This window comes from Cottoperca gobio, chromosome 21 (assembly GCF_900634415.1).
Source record: "Cottoperca gobio chromosome 21, fCotGob3.1, whole genome shotgun sequence".
Taxonomy (NCBI): domain Eukaryota; kingdom Metazoa; phylum Chordata; class Actinopteri; order Perciformes; family Bovichtidae; genus Cottoperca; species Cottoperca gobio.
This window is the reverse complement of record NC_041375.1, coordinates 7,512,211-7,526,743: the sequence shown is the minus strand read 5'-3', so window position 1 is coordinate 7,526,743 and position 14,533 is coordinate 7,512,211. Positions and strand designations below refer to the sequence as shown.

General features: G+C 39.1%; 1 protein-coding gene across 1 annotated transcript in view; it reads right to left on the bottom strand.

Annotated features, from left to right (window-relative positions):
• Window positions 1-5,313: 5,313 nt before the first annotated feature.
• The window catches only part of LOC115026501 (anterior gradient protein 3-like), a 14,440-nt gene continuing 5,220 nt past the window's right edge, over window positions 5,314-14,533 (bottom strand). Inside the window, exons 7-8 of the mRNA XM_029459347.1 lie at window positions 13,895-13,974; window positions 5,314-5,490 (exon numbers count right to left, since the gene is read on the bottom strand). Coding sequence (XP_029315207.1) covers window positions 5,314-5,490; window positions 13,895-13,974 — 257 coding nt within the window. The remainder of the gene's footprint in view (window positions 5,491-13,894; window positions 13,975-14,533) is intronic.

Genomic DNA, 14,533 nt, shown 5'->3' with positions numbered 1-14,533 from the left:
CTTTAAGTAAAATATCTGACATTATCCGAGATATATTTGATGAGCATGGCCGCTGACTTTTGAAAATGAGATATGGTGTGAAATGTAGCTTGTATCCTGATGGATGCGGTAATATTTGTAAATGTTTTTTAATACTTTTATATGTTTATGTATACAGCAGCGTGGCTCAGCAGAAGCGTGTTGAATTATTGAACATGAGAGTTTGCAACATGTTTTGGTCCGGGGCGGCGTTCGCCTGTTATGACCGTATAAAATCTGCTTTTTCATGAGCTTTCATCATGGCAATAGAGTTATGAGCATGGGGGCTTGGCGTTTAAAGCAAAGCTTGGTGTGTGATTTATTATTGATCTGATGGGCATCTGCTGCGATACTAGGCAGACACACAAACACACTCACTCTGGATTTTGGAAAATGTTCTCTATTGACTGGAAGCCCTCCATGACTTCTACCTTTTCAATATTCCAGACTTTTCTCAGATCTTAATTTATTGACTGAGTTTGAGAATTGCTTGAAGGTTGGTGTTCAGTATGACATCATGTAAGGTTAGGGTTATAGTGAGTCAGCATTCTTGAAATGTGAGATCATTCAAAAGTACATATTTTCTTGCAGATTATCAAAAGTACTCCCTAATCTAACAATAAAAAAGTACTGTACACACTCACACACAGACAACTTGATGACCGGACTTCACTTCCTGTGTGAGATGCATGAAACGCTTCCCTCTGACTAATCCAGCCTCACCTTGAGTCTGATTGACACCAAACACTTTTGCAATTTGTTTCTGCTAAAATGTTCCTCTCAGCAAGCAAAACGAGCTCCACTGCCTGAACATGGAGTGTGAGTATTCCAGGATGATCCCTTGTGTAATTGATTAATAAACAAATGTTTTGTATTAAGATGCCAGATCCTGAAGTGATCCTGAAGAGGATGACAGTATGGATCATTTAAACAATGATGTAGAGTGAGAGGGTCAAAGATTGCATTACGACCATGCTGAACATTCCTAAACAGCTAAGCTATGCTGGAAATGTTCAGGTATCCACAGAGGGGGCATTTTGACATATATACACATACACGCACGATTACTGCTGTATTAAAGCCATTTTTAGCTTTACCTCATCGATCATTGCAGATGGTACGACGTGTTGCCCTTTCAAGTTAGCTCTGCTCTGCGGGCGTGCATAAAGACTTCCAGTGCTGCAGTCAAGTACTACTTAACTACACATTTAAGGTACTTGTACTTTCTATTGTATGCTACTTAATACTTCCAACCTACTACAGTACAGAGAGAAATGAACTCCACTACAGACAATTTAAGATTTGCCCATTGGCTCCCAACGTGTCTTGGTCAGGTCTCTTTACAGAAACACTGTGTTGGGCCTGTTAGCAGACATTCCCCCTTTGGACTTCTGGTTCAGGGCTGCCCAAAGTCCAAAATTGGCCCGCCAGATGTTTCTAGCGAAAAAAAATAATATATATATATAAATCCCTTTATATATTTTATGTTTCTCAATTTTTGAAGGATCCCTAATTATGACTTATTTTTTATTCATCTGAGGTAGTAGGCAGAGACAAAAGGCATTTTACATAAGAGAAATCAAAGTGGGCACCCCCTGTTTCTGGTTTCATTTAAATAACAGTTCAAGGGCCAAAGAGGTAAACTCTCCAATATTACACACTGAAGAAAAGAAATGAATATCCTTTTTTATTTTTATTGTGTGACCTTTCGAGGAAGACTGAGCTCCATTTCAGATCCACTGGAGTTAAACTACATAACTCAATATAAAACTAGCTCCACCTCAACCAGCTGCAACAGTAACATGCTGCGTATTCATTAATGCATCAGTATTAACAATCTAATGATATAAGATTACTACTGTATCATACTGAGAGAGGCAGAACCAGTACTTTTCTTTACTTCTCTTTGCTGGTACTTTTACATTGTTGTATTGGTATTTTTACTGAGGTAAAAGAATGGGAATCATTTCCCCACCACTGAGGACATCTGCTTACATCACTGTCCTCGTTATGATCACGGCAACAGCAATCTGAAGGGAGAGAATGCATTTACTCTGTCCTGATGATTGTCATTAAATATTTATCTTACAATAAAGGTTTGTTTGGTAAAGGAGCCTGAAAGCATCAATATGATGATGCAAATCATTTCAGTCTTCATGTTGTACACACCAAACAATATGTTGACAACAAACATCCAAAGCATTTTATATGAAGCATTCAATGTGTAAGTGTTTTCTCCATTCTTTGTTACAGCCACACACACACACACACACACACACACACACACACACACACACACACACACACACGATAAGAAAGAATCCCAAGCATGTGCAAAAGTAAACTAAGAACTCCTTTATTCTTTTTTTTGTTCATTTTATATCTATCTTTAGCTTTTTTTAATCTTTTTGTTTCCTACTCGAGTCCTTTTTAAAGTTTGTCATCATGCTAGGTGCAGCTTCAGTGTTGGTAGTACATGCAAGGTTGTGGGTTTTGTTGGTGGAGTTTTTCACACATCGGACAGCTGGAGAGAGGGAGAGCGGTGGCTCCGAAACACAGAGCGGACGCACACTGACCACTCTGGAGTCACCACAAAATAAAAGTAAAAATTAAAATAAAGATTCCACTACAGACGCAGCTGCAGGGCGAGGGGGGGCGGTTGGGGGGGACGGGACGGTGCACTGACCATCATTGAGGATTCACAAAGTGGTAAAGCGGAAGCAGTTCAGTTCTTGCTGTGATATTTGCCATCCAATCCAGAAACGGGGATGGTTTTTTATCATGACATCATCGGTTGACATCTTTAGTGCAGTCAAAAAAAAAACAAAACAACTCTAGAAGCAGGAAGTCTTTAGGGGGGGGGGGAAATATACACACACACTCCTGTTTGTGATGGGGGGACATTAAAGGAGACATCAGGAGTATTGCTTCTGACTTTGGTCTGGGTCTATTAGCAGAGAGGGGGGGGGGGGGGATCTAACAGTTTTCTTTGATCCAAATTTCAAGGTTTCTACCTTCATGTCAACTGTGGTAGATTCCTTTTTCCTGCTTTTCTAATACTGACTGAAATCGAAGTAAAAAAGGTACATATATGACATCACACGTGCCAGCTTGTGGATGCCACTTTTAGCTGAAGCACCTTACAGTGCATATTTTCTTTTTTTAAACATTGGTGGCTACAATGGGGATGAAGCCTGTTAACCCCGGCAGTGTTAGTGCCATGCTTTTATGGTGCCAAGTGAGTCACAGAGAACCACTAATACTTGAACATCTTCACAATCCCGGCAGCAACAGGGAAGGAGTCAAAACAGTTAGTATTTTTCAGGATGGGATGAGCCGATTGTACAGGCAACAGATTTTTTGTCGTTCCTTATATACAGAGAAGTACTATACTGCAGCAGTAATGATCACGGGTCACACTATACACGTGGCCACTGACGGCTACAGATGTACTAAAGAAGCCGGACAATTTCATTTCCCCCCCCATACTGAATGGAATACACAGTTTTTGTCGCGATCAAAAGTACATTATTCAGCGGATATACAAAACAGTAAAGGGTTGACTTAAAAAGAAAGAAAGAAAATAAAGGAGGAAAATACTGGGGCGGAAACACACATGGACATCATCTTTGGTGAAGACTCCACAGAGTATGCTTGAAGACGTCTGAGCACACACACACTGTAGATTGCACACACACACATACATTTCCTACTGAGAATAGGAATTGACCGCAGTTACTTGGTAAATATGTCCTCATATACAAATTGAAAACACATTTATGCATTTAGGGTGAGATCACAAAGGTCTTCTTGAACTACTAGCGTGCTCCTGTAGATGTAGAAGAGAGGACGAGAGAATGACATCACACTGTGATACATTTGGTTGTAGTTTGAGCAGATATTAGCATACTGTTCATGTTATTTCACCGTGAGAGAATTACGTGGAGGGATGACACAACATGTTTGCATTTCAGCCTATCACTACAGACTGGCATAATGTGGCATTCTAGTGAATGTAACTTCACTTCCTGTATGCGGCACTACAGCACACAGACCTTCTATTAATAGTTCAACTGACAGCTATCGAGGATCCCTGCCACAAGGTTACAAGATCTGAGAGGTCGTCTGCAGTATCAGCCCCAATCCTCAAATGCCCAACCTTAAGAAACAAACAAACAAAAAACAGTCCCTGTGACCCTCCCCTCCCCCCCCTCCCCTAAAACAAACAAACAAACAATCACAAGAAATCTATAAAATAGAGACGAAGATTCAAAGCTGCCTGTGGAGGAAGATGCTGGCATTCATTCAAAAAATCATTCAGTGATGGGCGCACAGGGCTCTCCACCGCATGTTTTCTGCTCTTTAGGCCTCCCAGTTCAGTTCCCATGCAAAGCCATGGCTTAGATCAAGGAAAAATACAACGTGCAGCACCTCCCAAAGCTTGTCCCGAGACCCAGGCGAGGGGAGGAGCCGAGACCTCTCCGCTGTTCAAGTGTGAAATGAGAGTGACAGAAAATAACTTACAAGAACATTATGCACGAATTCATGAACAAGACGTAAAAAAAAAAACTAAAGTGTACTAAACTTCTGTGACCTGGCCTGCGTATTCGTTCCAGTCAGTGAATCAAACAGGGCCACAATATTTTGGAACATTTTTCATCTTTAATACAGGGTCTAAGAACATGTAGTCTCGTCTAAGGAACGGAAGCATATAACACACGTTAAAAGTTATATAGCTATTGTATGTTCTCTTTCTTTTCAGCACTAGATTTACATCTTGAAGATTTATGCATCTTTAAATTAAAGTTTGTCATCAATATTTCGTCCAGGTCCATACATGTTGATTTTTAGTTACCAGAAGATCCTGTGTTTCTAGGCTACGGTTCACCCTAAGCTGGCTACACTCGCTGATCCAGGAAACAGACAAAACTGCATAATTTCCACATCTACGGCATAAAAACACGAATTCCAGTTTTTAAAAACATAAAACAAGTAGATGGAGAAACAACATCATCCATTACAAAAAAGGAAAAAAAAAAGGACAAAAATCAATATTGTGAGAAAAGACATGGCGAGGCTGAGGTCCTCTGAGGAATGAGAATAATGAGCGATGGATGGTTTGTGAAACTACGCACGTTTGTTTCCACAAGTACAAAGTGCACGTGCGTGCCGACACATGGGACGGAGGTAAGTGTCTCTGTGAGCTGGTTGTTAAGAGGGGGCTCTCTTGCTTTCAGGCCTGGGTCAGGGGGGAAGGAGTGGGGGGTTTAGGAATCCCTTGGTCCCTTAACTCCCTCAGGAGCTGAGGCTGAACTGGTCTTGCTCATTGGGCTTTTTGACCCAGGCCCCCAGGCCGGACTTGTGGAAGGCCTTGATGAGCGCTTGCTTGGCAGAGTGGTACTCTGTGGCAGCCTGCTTGGCATCATGGTAGGAGCTGGGCTTCAGCACCTTGATCCACAAGATGGAGGACAGCTGAAAGGGAGAGAGGGAGAGAGGTTAAGCTCTGTACATAAAGTTAATTTACTGCAGCTCTGTCTTTCTGCATCTGTGTTCAAGTTCAACCATGAAAAGAAACTAGTACTACCGCTTTGACTGGTGTTCCAACCAGTTTACAGCCATGTGTGTCCGAAATTTCATCACTTTATAATTTTAAAGAAATTGTCATCATTAGCATTCATTGTTAAGTTAGGGCCAACAATGCGGTTTTTTTTGAGGCCACAGCGACCTTCACAACCAAAAATTGAATCCGTTCACTTAAAATTATTATTAAAATATTCAAATGTCTATAAACAACTAGACCTGTGGTGTGGTTGTCTGCCAGTAGCTGTCATAAATGGACTTTTCATCCAGTTTTAAGATCTTGTTGGTTATATAACTCTTTATTTTAATCTGAAGAAGGATTTTAAGTCTTCAGACGTCTGGATCTTAAGGTTATCAGAGAAACAAAACAGCTTCAGACAAACACCAGATGTTTATGGTGAAACTGCCTTTATTTAGTGTTTTGTCCGTTTTACACTCACCAGGGTCGTTTGGTTTACGAAAGTAGGCGATCTCTGGTGGATAGTTTGGTTCCTGGTAAAATCCTCCTAAACCGTCTGATCTTAAATTGTCAGAGAAAAAAAGGGCTGAGCAAACATTAATGGCGACACGGCGCTCAGCCCGTCGCAGTTCATTGTCAGTCGAGCTGCAGCAGAGGAAACACTGTTTTTAAACGTGAAACTTCTTCACTGCTGTAAAAAACCTCCCGAACTATGAACAATGATGAATCCTCCCATTACTTCCGCACTACTTCACAACCAACAAATGATTTTGTTAAATATCAGCTGGCCGGTTTTACAGCGAGTTTATAAAACTTGTGAAAATATTGAAGTCATATTGATAAAAATGTAACATACCTTCCTTGATCAGATTCTGATGATGCAATAAAGCCAACACAGCGATCTAAATGCAGTTTTGTGGATTATCTGCCATGCTGTAAACTGTGAAGCAATTTAATGAGCATATTCTAATAAATAGTTAAAGCAGTCACACATTTACTAGAAGCTTCAGACAAATCTTTATAATTCAACAACCGGATTCAAAATCGTCATGCTACAATGTGAGTGAAACAGAAAGCACACACAGCAGCACAGTTATGGAATTGAAACATGTGTAAATACATGCAGTACAGTAGAGGGTGGGGAGGCTGCCGGGCCCTCTGGTGCAGAGTGAGTGTGAGAGTGAGAGCAGCAGCTTGTGCCCCTGAGAGAAATGACAAAATCATTAGCTCTGGTCCAGTGGTAAATGGAGCCACACTCTTTCAAGGCCAACATTTCCATTTCAATTTCTGCTCAACAGAGTTGATGTATGTGGCGAATCACATGGCGAGAGCGCTCTCCACCTCGGCCGGCTCCAGCCTCCTGTTACTCACTGGCTTCAGTATCTCTGTGACCTTGTGTCTCTGACTGTTCTGTACTGATAGCATCAAACCCAGAGAGACAAGTGAAGACAGTCTCTGAGCAGAGGTGTGTTTACAAACGGATGTTTCCTTTGAGGGGTAACACTTTCTATGATGCTCATGTCTGTAATGCCTGATAAACACACTTATAATGCAGCATAATCTTCTTATAGCACTGTATAATTATAGTTATAAGTAATGTATTTTTAAAATTATTTATCAGGTCATAATACTACATCATTGCTGGTCACTCACTGACCATGTTGAAAGGATCATGGTGTATTATAATTCCCTTAATGGTAATATATTATAATCTTTTTATAATGTGATTATAATGCATTATATTCACATTGTAATGTGATTATTCTAAGTGGTCATTGTTTGCTTTAAGTGAAGTGATAACATTCCTAAAGTATAGCCAGATATAATACATTACACGCTGAGGTTATAAATCACTTAGTTTTTAAACTAAACCTTAAACTAAACTACTTACAGTAACTTATAATTACATTATAACTTATTATTCTAATGTATTACAACTATGGGAAATGTAATACACTGTGATCCTTGCAACAAAAACAAGTCAGTGAGTGACAATTATGAAGTATTAAGATTCTTACTGATCATTTTACATGATGAATAAAATGCTTTATAATGTGTTATGTATACACGTGTATAACGATGGCCAACAAATACACAACAAAATGATATGTTGAAGTATTGTACTCGCCCGACCTGTTTTCACTGCGGTAAAATTATAAAATCCTTAATAAAATAGGAAATGCATTCAAAATAAATGCCAAATAATGTAGTTTGACAACAGATGGATGAGGGAGGGGCCTACAGTAATGAGCTGCAGTGGGACAGTCTGCAGCAGATTGAGGCCTGAGGTCCCCCAAATCAGATCAACATAAAACAGCATTTTGTGACTGTTGAAAATATGTTTTTTTACTGGAGTTCACAGGAAGTTATACTTTAATAAATTATTATTTTGAAAGATTTCATAATCCCATTGAAAAGAAAAGTTTTACATGTTAAAATAATTCATGGAGCCATGACAGCCGCAGTAACCAACCCTTATACAGTAGGTTTATACAGAAATACATGATTTCATTGAGGGTTGCAGATCTTTCGTTTTAATTTCTTTTTATTTTAATTAAGTTAATCTTTCAGGGTGTATTTGAAAATGCTGTTAGTTTTTGATTGTTGGGAAAAAAAGTGGTAATCCATTTGCCATGGATTTATAATTTGATTGTATTTGATATTGAGAAAAAGAGAAAAGGGCAAACCACGGCATGCTCACATAAAAGTTGACATTTTAGATATTTAGTTCAAAAGAAAATATAAAAAATATGTCTACACCATGCTGTGGCCCTCATTTGGGAGCATCAAATTAAAATGTTTTAATACCTGCAAAACTAATGAGAACAAAATACATTTAAAATACCTAAAAAAGGTCATTATTTGAAGTATATTTTCACATTTTCTTTGTTTGTAGAATAGCACAGATGATCCTTTTATAGTTATCTGTGCAGATCTCTACATTGGCAGTGGCTCCATTTTACATGATCTAACCAACAAAACTTTAATCTTGTATCAACTGAGTTTTGTAAATCCCCTCCGCAGTGTAAATTAATTCACGCAGTCAGGTGGTAATTGCTAAACCGTCTCTTTTTGCGCAGCATTCACGCTGATACATTGTAATTTACTTTGAGGTAATGCTAAGTGTCGCTGTGTGTGTGAGAGGAGTGTAGATAGGCTAAGTATAGAGAAGGAAGTGTCAAGAGGAGACGCAGATTGAGCTTATCTGTGAGCTCAGGCCTTCCTTTGTCAGGGCGCCTCCTTTCTGATGAAGACTCTTTGAACCTGACAGAATAATTAAAATGGAAAGAAGGAGGAAAAAGCTGACATTTGCATTTTGACCTTTTGATTTACGTGAAGAAAATTGCTCCGCCGTTTCCCTCCAGAACACATTAAAATATCAATGTGCCCTTGTATATGTGTGTGAAGAGTGTGTGTAAAAACTATGCGTTAAGTTTGTATTTAAGAGTGCACATGCGTAGGTGTACATAATGGCTCTATATGCTGACAGGCAGTGTGTATTTATGAGTGTGTGGGAAAGAATAAAAGAATAGATTTATGGCAAATTACCCAGCCCATCTCTTCATTAAGGAGCTGTTTCCCAGTAAGCGGGCTCTATTTGAATAGCTAAATTGTCCAAGCAGTGTGCAAACGAGGACTAATAGCCCTGTGCCCTTGTCACACACTGCCCCATCGCCAAAGTCAAACTGAAGAACCTTAGTGTGTGTGTGTGTGTGTGTGTGTGTGTGTGTGTGTGTGTGTGTGTGTGTCAGCATGTTCAGTAACTGCACTTCTGTCAATCCAAAGGTTCCTGCTTTGTTTTTAAATTGTGCACTTTGGTGAGAAGTTATAGCGATCCACGCGTTTCCTAGCCCCACGATACCTTGCGTGAATTATGGGCACGACTTCTGGTTATTCCTGCCAACTGTGAGAGTTAGAGATGTGCTAGGTGTCTTCCCTTTTCCTTGAGCATTTTTTTTATTTAATTAATGATATGGGAAGTCAACCTGCCAATAATACGCTACTATGAAAACAAATCTGAGTATTGTTTTACTTCTGAGTTCTGAGAATATTAGTGTCGATAACACCATGACTCCAATACTTTTTATTTCCTGGTACCTCACAGCTGGTCAGTATTTACAAAAATACCTTATTTTTCCTTCCTTCTTTCCCTCATATTCTTCCATAGTACCTCATTTTAGGTATCATCAGGGAGCGCTAAGTGTTTTATTGGTACCTTATTCATAAAACAAAATAGTATTGGAAATTGTATTCTGCATTATAAAACAACTACAAAGTCTAATTTTCCATCCAGTTTGGGGCTTCAACGTTTAATAGACTGTTTCTCTTATAAGACACTTTGCCTGACAGGACGTGTACCTATGTGGAAACTGTGAGGTCAGTTGCCACTATAGCTGGTGAATGATAAAGTCATTTACCTGTTGTAATATACCTTTAAAGTTACATGTTTGTATCTCATTTGTCTCAGGAACATGCCCAAAACTTAGACTTTGTAGACATCAAACAGCATATGCACTTAATGTGTTAGAAGCCCAGGGTCTTCATGTCTCATGTGAATGCAGCATAAGATAACTCTCATGCTGTCATAACCATAAGGGGAGGGGGGGGGCATAATTGAATTTCAGGGGGCGCGGGGTTCCGTTGGGGAATATATATATATTATTATTTTTTAACGGTGCGCGATCTACCCGCACCACACTCGATCGACCTTTTGGGCACCCCTGCTCTAGATGCTGCCAAATCCTGCACACTGTCCCTGTAAGTTCTGTGATGTTTTAAAGTGAAGCTGTAGATTCCTTTACCAGAGATACGTTTACAATCATACACTCATTTTAAATTTGTGAAGATGGCTATACCAGATGAAGGTTATTATCCATTAATCTAACCGATTTATTTCTAGATTAATTAATTAATTGTTTGGTCTATAAAATGTCAGAAAATAGTACAAATATTCGTCCCTGTTCCTCAAAAGATGATGTATTTAATGTCATGTCTTGTTTTGACAGTCCAAAGGCCAAATATATTTACTTTAATATGATATAAAACAGGAAACCTCATTTGAGAGGCTGGGAGAAGCAGATGAACGATTTTTCAATTATCTAAATATTTGGCGATGGTCATTGCAGCTCTACCGGTAATTAAAACAATATTGAATTACTCACGTTGTTGCATCCGTTTCTTTAAACAATAAAAATGTGTTTTGTCGATATGAAATAGACAAATGTGGTTTCACAATTGTACTGTCTGTGTGTTCACATATGCTATATAGTTAAACATACAACAAGACAAGCATTTCTAACTGCATTTAGGAACGTTGTCTTGGTAATTAACCGTAAATATTCATTTGTTTCAGTTTTATTTCCACATCCAATAATTTGTATTGTTTATCAAGCAAACATTAGACATACTTCATGCTCCTGGAGCAATTTGACAGTTCTTTGGAGGCATGAAGTGTTGGAAAGGAGATTGTAAGCAGAATAACTTTCACAGAGCACTAAAAACAACACTTGCAATGAGCCAGACTGGGAATTGTCAGGCCCATGATATACTGTAGGAAAGTCTGAGTAGAAAACACATTTGTTATTAACCCAGGAAAGCCTTTGTTTGTTGAGAAAAGTAGAGGAGGGCTGGGATAGTTGGGATAATCTCAGGAGTTTCTGACAAATCATCTTGGGCCAAACTGAGAGACAGAAATGTGAGAAGCAGCAAGCACACAAGGAAATATGGAGAACATGCAACCAAAGTGTGAATAATTGAATCATTCCTCAGTGATCTGTTCCTTCGGCAGATGTTGAGAACATATAATATTGAGGAATGAAACTTCCTGACCCATTTGAAATGTTTCTCTGTTTTCTGCTTTTCTCTGAATTCAAAGAAATGCAAAATAAATGGGTTTTCAGATGCATCTTATTAGTTATAATAAGGTTTTGGTCTTGCAGAACAGTCCCTCCTGCTGATATATGTCTGTACCACTCTGCTTACTTTTCTTTCAAAAGGTGAAGGGACAACAATGCTCAACACAGTGCAGCCAAAACAATTAAAAAACAGCTCATTAATCCTAGTCATGACAGCGGAAAACTGCATCTGGGCATTGCAGCACGGTCCCATTCTGTCGAGCTGTTTAGAAATGGTATTTCTGCAGTTGTCAGGGAGGACCATTTAACAAGAGAAACAGACATGCCGCACTCGTGCACGTCTTTGGAGGATTGTCCAGAAACCACAGATCAAGTAAGGACTTCATATGCAACAACATAATGACGCTCTTCTTGTAATAGATGTTTGGTGAACACAGTAAAATACACTAAAGCACTAAAAGGATGATAAACTGTATACAATGCAGGATTACAGAGTGGATTGTATGTGTGATGTATGTAATAATATACAGTACAATACCCGTATGGATGCTCTAAATATAAACTTTATACTATTCATATTTTTAAAGCTATCGAATATGTTAATTAGCATTTACAATAATTGGTGCAAATGTGATTTCAGTGAAAAAGTCATCGGACCTTGGACATCTGTATTATACTGACACCTAGTGGTTAAAACAATGACACTATCTGTGAGATGTTCAGAATATTTCTGGTTAATATCCACTGAGATTGCACTGCTGCCCTGTTGTCATCACTTGTAACAACATTCACCTCAGCAAAACATTTTTAAGTGAAGTCCACAGAGATTTCTGAAAACCTACACCCAGATTCACTTTCAAAGTGTGTATATACTGCCATTTTAATCTTCTTTATGTTTAATGTCAATTAAAAACAGCTAAGGGGCAACTATTCTGCACTACTGTACTACCACGCTTTTAAATGATCAAATAGATCTGAATGTAAGTTAACAGCTTCCCTCATGATTCTATGAGCACAATTACTCTGGTTTGAAGAAAACGAGACACTTTACTTTCTCTTCTTTTATTTGGTTTTACATTTGCTTTGAAGAGCATGTAAACATGTCAGTGCTGACCACTGAGCAGGCTGCCCAGCATGACTGGAGGACGGAGAGAAGCCAGAAGTCGCATTGAGCCATGTCAGAGTTCAGTGTGCTGCATCAAGGCTTTGGCTTTCCTCATGTTTTCGGCCACTGTTGAAAAACGGAGAACAAATGAGAACAGATACCGTAACCCGTTATCTTTGCTGATAAAAAGCTCACCGCAACACTGCCTCATCAAATTGTAAGTGAAAACATTTAAAGATATGAGTTATATTCAACTTGAAACAAGCAAAGTTGGATGAAACATCATAACTTTGGGCGAGCCCCTGAGTTTTCCATTGCTCTCACCAGCAATCCATGTGTTATCCAGTAAAACATGTGAACTTCTACAGGCTGGATTGGGACAGAATTTAGTTCAGATATTTGTGATCCGCAGAGGATTAATATCAATAACTTTAATGTGTCTGCGCATTTTCATCGAGCACCATCATTAGGGTCAAATTTTCTATTTGGTTGTGACTAAATACCTGCTAACATGACAGCGGTCGTTGTACTTGGTGTTTAGTGCTAATTAGCAAATGTTAGCATGCTAACACATTAGCTGCTAAACATCATCCTGTATCACTGTGAGCATGTTAGCATGTTAACATTTGTATTAACACCAAAGTGTTTCTGATCCAATGAACAGCTTCACATGTTTTCTGTGTGATATATTTTCATCATCAAAGAAGGGATCAAGGTCTTTTGATCACGCTTAGACAGTTTAACCGAATGAGATGAAAAACATTTGAAGCGCTATTGTTATCAAAGGAATGAGACATCTTGAACAGATGAACTTATGATGAACTTGTGCTCAACAAAAGACTAACATTTGAAATAAGATGTTTTTGTCTTGAAACTTCAGAGCTTAGAATCTGTGTCAAAGCTGTAGGATCTGTGAAAGACTCAGACAACCAGAGCCACTGGTATGTAGCCTAACTTAACCCCAGTGACAGATCCAAACAGCCTTGTGTCGTCCACTAGATGATTGCAATACATACTCAAAACAAGTCAGACTTTTTTTCGTCAATGCCAGTCTGTGTTGCTACAGGCAGTGATGAGTGTGTCTCTTTTTTCATAGCAAAATCACATTTCATGCACCGTGTAAAGTAGTTTTAAGAGCCCTTCGGTTTCTATAACTAAAACTCCACTATGCAAATTGAGCACAATAAGGATGTGTTAAAGAGATTAAACAGTATTACAGTGAAAGCAGCTGGAGCACGGCAGCTGCAAAACCTCTCCCACCTCGCTGTCAGAACTTGGAGGGAGAAAGATGTTAAAGACTTAATAGGGTCTGCAGCTGACAGGTGAGGTGTGTGTGTGTGTGTACCCCCCCCCCCCCCCCCCCCCCCTGTAACTCACAGTTTCCATGTCTTCAGGCCCGTAGGAGTAGGCGAGTTTGTGCTTTCCTACAATGTCTGTGCGCACAGTCATAGATGGATCTGCAGAAAGACACGTCACACACACATATAGAGCTGAGGATCTGCGTTATCTGATCACAATAACTGTTGGACTGATACTGCTGTTCATTTGATTGTGTTTCTGTAACAGTGGTTAAGAGCAACTAGCAGTGAAAATATGAAATGACAACGAGGGAGAGCAACCACAGAAACAAACAGAGGACAGGTTTCAATTTCAGTGAGAAGCCATGTGGTGACGTCTCAAATCCCAAATAAGTGGTTATTTGGGAGTGAAAAAACAGAATCGAGTCCTAGTTTCCCAAACACTTCCCACACCATTAAGAATACATAACTAGTGAGTCTGTTCGCCTGTTTTTCTTTCCTTCTCATCAGTGCATATCTATCTGTTATACACAGCATCCTTATTTTGCCAGACAAAAAAACTAGAGAGATTTTTGGAGTGTCTCAAAAATATGCAAATATCAGTCGTGAGTATTTTAAAATATATTTGAAGTCTGATTGAATCTCAACGGACCACCATAGGAGAAATGAAGATCTTTAATTAATTGACTGTCCTATTGGACTAAAACATTGATTAAAT